The 3,356-nt window shown below is 50.0% G+C and overlaps 1 protein-coding gene across 3 annotated transcripts in view; it reads right to left on the bottom strand.

The window, feature by feature from the left end:
* LOC101988333 (H-2 class I histocompatibility antigen, Q10 alpha chain-like) overlaps positions 1–3,356 on the bottom strand; it is a 19,278-nt gene that overhangs the window by 13,888 nt on the left and 2,034 nt on the right. The window contains exons 4-8 of one of the 3 annotated variants that reach the window (XM_013355044.2): positions 2,259–2,534; positions 2,018–2,131; positions 1,804–1,836; positions 1,617–1,664; positions 994–1,476 (exon numbers count right to left, since the gene is read on the bottom strand). The exons of 1 other annotated variant lie outside the window; for it this stretch is intronic. In XM_013355044.2, coding sequence (XP_013210498.1) covers positions 1,472–1,476; positions 1,617–1,664; positions 1,804–1,836; positions 2,018–2,131; positions 2,259–2,534 — 476 coding nt within the window. In that variant the 3' untranslated portion in view covers positions 994–1,471. Of the gene's footprint in view, positions 1–992; positions 1,477–1,616; positions 1,665–1,803; positions 1,837–2,017; positions 2,132–2,258; positions 2,535–3,356 lie in introns of those variants that run through there. One more of the 3 variants, XM_013355045.2, reaches the window with a different exon arrangement.

The raw sequence follows: 3,356 nt of genomic DNA, 5'->3' as shown, positions 1-3,356 counted from the left end.
TTTGTTTTTTCAAAACAGGGTTTCTCTGTGTATCTTTGGAGGCCATCCTGGAACTAGCTCTCGTAGACCAGACTGACGTTGAACTCACAGAGATCCTCCTGCCTCTGCCTCCTGAGTGCTGGGATTAAAGGAATGCACCACCACCACCCAGCTATAAATGATTTCTTGCTAGTAGTGTTTGTACTGTGTATCTGTGTGGTGTCCATAGGGGCAATGAATGTCATGAAATAGGAGTTAAGGACGGTTATGAGCCATCAGGTGGGTGCTGGGATCTGAACCTGGGTCCTCTACAAGAGCAGCAAGTGCTCTCAAGCCCTGAGACATCTCTTCAGTCCCTGGATCATGGTTTTTAATAAACATAAATCTGAAGTAGACTCAGCCTGTAAATCCTTGAGTCTCCACTGGAGGCAGCACCAGGATTCCCAAAGGGGACCTTGGGCAGAAAACAGATCCAAAACACAGTTCTGAGATGATCCCCTGCGGGTCCCTTCTCTCTGCCCATCCTACAATCCAGGTTAGATTCTGAGAGATGGGAAAGAAGGAGAGAACCACCAGGGAGGGGCCTGAAGGGAGGCAGGAGCTCAGGAGCCTGAAGCTCATGTTCTTATCCCACAGTCTCCTGAGTGCAGGGGCCTAGTTGGGCCTTGAGGGGACAGGGATTGAAAACACCTCTTACTGCTGTCACTCAGGGACCCCACAGGATAATGAGGCAGACACCACTCACAGGAACAGGAGCAGACCTAGTCCTCCATACTAACAAAAGAGACAAGAAATAAACAGAGAAGCCAGGGGAAAGAGCCACAGCCAGGACAGCAGCCCTGACTGTCACAGCAGCCCTGGTGGCATATAATCCCAGGGACAGGACAAGGCTCTGGCCATCCCAGCGTCCCTGTGATCACAGATGTCAGCATTTGGTTCTAAGTGATGAAGAGAACTGAGCTAGGAGGAGAGAGAGTTGACAAGTGACCTTGTCAATGCCAACAACGCACAGCCCTGTTCTCACTCAGCTCCCACAGCCTCATCCTGTCCCACCAGATGCACACAGCATAACGAACACAGATTCTGGGAGGTTCTCCATGTTGCCACTTATTTCCTCCATAAATTCTAGCTCAATCTGTCATTTTACCAACAATCAACCTTTGAGATCAAGGACATTAACAAGTTCACATTCAGGTTCATATTTTCAGTGGGGAACTCAGGGCTGCAGCTCAGGGCATCATGGAGGAGACAGGATGGAGATGTCCCCTCCTGTCTGCAGGAACAGGAAGGTTGGCTGTGGAAGGGAACAGAGCAGTGCAGGGACAGGGTCAGGTGTGCAGGGTGGGCTGGGCTCCCCAGTTCTTCACATTGAGCACATAGGATCACAGGGAACATCAGACACTCTTACTGAGAGTGAACTGAGGGGCTCTGGATGTCACAGGAGAGACCTGAACACATCGTCTGTCACTCCATCCACACCAGGCAGCTGTCTTCATGCTACAGAACAAGAGTCATGAACAATCACTGTGAAGACAACATCCCAACAACCCACCACTCACTCAAAGGTGATTCTGGGAGTCCCTGAAACCCAATCATGTCCACTCTGCCCCTCCCCAAGTCAGATCCCAGGCGGTTACCTTTACAGTCTGGGAGAGACACATCGGAGCTCTGGGAACTGTCCCTGCCTGAGGTAAAAATAATGGGAAGGTAAAATTTTGGCCCCTAGAAAATTTGCTGAAGGAGCTATTATGTATTGCCAGAGCTCCCCAAATACACCAGCTTCACCCCACAGGCCTCAGGGACAATCCTGCCCACTACTTTTACCTGGAGCTGGAGCATAGTTGCCTCCTTTTCCACCTGTGAGAAGAAAAGCTGTGAGAGACCAGGGAAGTTCCTGACTCTAGGAAGCTTCCAGAACTGACAGCAGACCCAGGTTAGAGACAGCAGCAATGAGGGGTGTGGATGTGTTTCCCATTAATGAGGCAGAGCACACTTCTAAAAGGGGCTGAGAGAGAACTCAGACCCCGCCCTTTCCTACCTGGGTTTCTCCTCCTCTTCCTCACAACAGCCACCACAGTGACAATGATCACAGCTCCAAGGATAACCAGACCAGCAATGACTGCCATGATGGGGACCGTGGACTGAGGAGGCTCTGGGAAGGGAAAGACAGGAAGGGAAGGTGAGGGTCATGACCCCAGCTCTCAGCCCTGACCCTGCTCAGGGTCTGCAAAAGGCTCCAGCTTTCCCTGACCCCAGCTCTGCACCCACTCCCTCCTTACCCCATCTCAGGGTCAGGGGCTCAGGCAGCCCCTCATGGTACACACGGCATGTGTATTTGTGCTCCTCCCCAGAAGGCACCACCAGAGATGCCCACTTCTGGAAGGTTCCATCCCCAGAAGGTCTGGTCTCCACCAGCTCCATGTCCTGAGTCTGTTCCTCCTCCTCCCTCTTCCAGATCAGGCTGATGGAGGCAGGATAGAAGCCCATGGCCCAGCATCTCAGGGTGACATCACCTTTAGGTCCAGGATGATGGGTCACATGTGCCTTTGGAGGATCTGTGTGGAAGATTTAAGAAATCCCACAATTAACAAGATAAACTGAAATCTTCAAGGATAAAGTTAAATCAATGATGACACTGAACTATGTGTCTGTTTCAACACTTCTGTCATCACACAGTGACCTACAGGTAGAGCTGGTCCCCTCATCACAGAACTGCACAGTTTCCCTGAAGACCCAGAATCTAAGAGGGAATCAGATGAGTCAGCAGATCAACATAGTCTTCCTTATGTGATGTTCTATAGCATAAATTATGTAGGAAAAGGATAAAGGAATAGAAAATAATTAATTTATATATGTGATTAAATTAACATAAATATAAGAAGCCAGGCGGTGGTGGCGCATGCCTTTAATACCAGCACTCGGCAGGCAGAGGCAGGCGGATCTCTGTGAGTTCGAGGCCAGCCTGGACTACAAAGGGAGTTCCAGGACAGGCTCCAAAGCTACAGAGAAACCCTGTCTCAAAAAACAAAAAAACAAAAAAACAAAAAAAACAAAAAAAAGAAAGAAAGAAATTAAGAAGAAGGAGGTACATGAGGTGCCACCAACTTCTGCTGCCACTATTGAGGCAGAAACACTGTGGCCGACCAACATTAGCTGTCTGTCCAAGTGAACAGCCATCACCAAACTGTGTAGTACAATTAGGTGATCATCTAGCTCTCAGCCAGAGAAAATGACTCCCCAAGCCACGCCCCTGCAGGGGACAAGATATCAGGTATGGTCACGCAGGATCCCTGAAGTGTGCTGTGGAGCCCAGTGCAGCTGTCACCAGGACACAGTGACGCTCACAGGGTGTGTGGATCTTCCCTGTCACTCCAGTC

Source organism: Microtus ochrogaster, unplaced genomic scaffold (assembly GCF_000317375.1).
Source record: "Microtus ochrogaster isolate Prairie Vole_2 unplaced genomic scaffold, MicOch1.0 UNK87, whole genome shotgun sequence".
NCBI classification, from domain to species: Eukaryota; Metazoa; Chordata; class Mammalia; order Rodentia; family Cricetidae; genus Microtus; species Microtus ochrogaster.
This window is presented reverse-complemented; position numbering and strand designations above follow the sequence as displayed.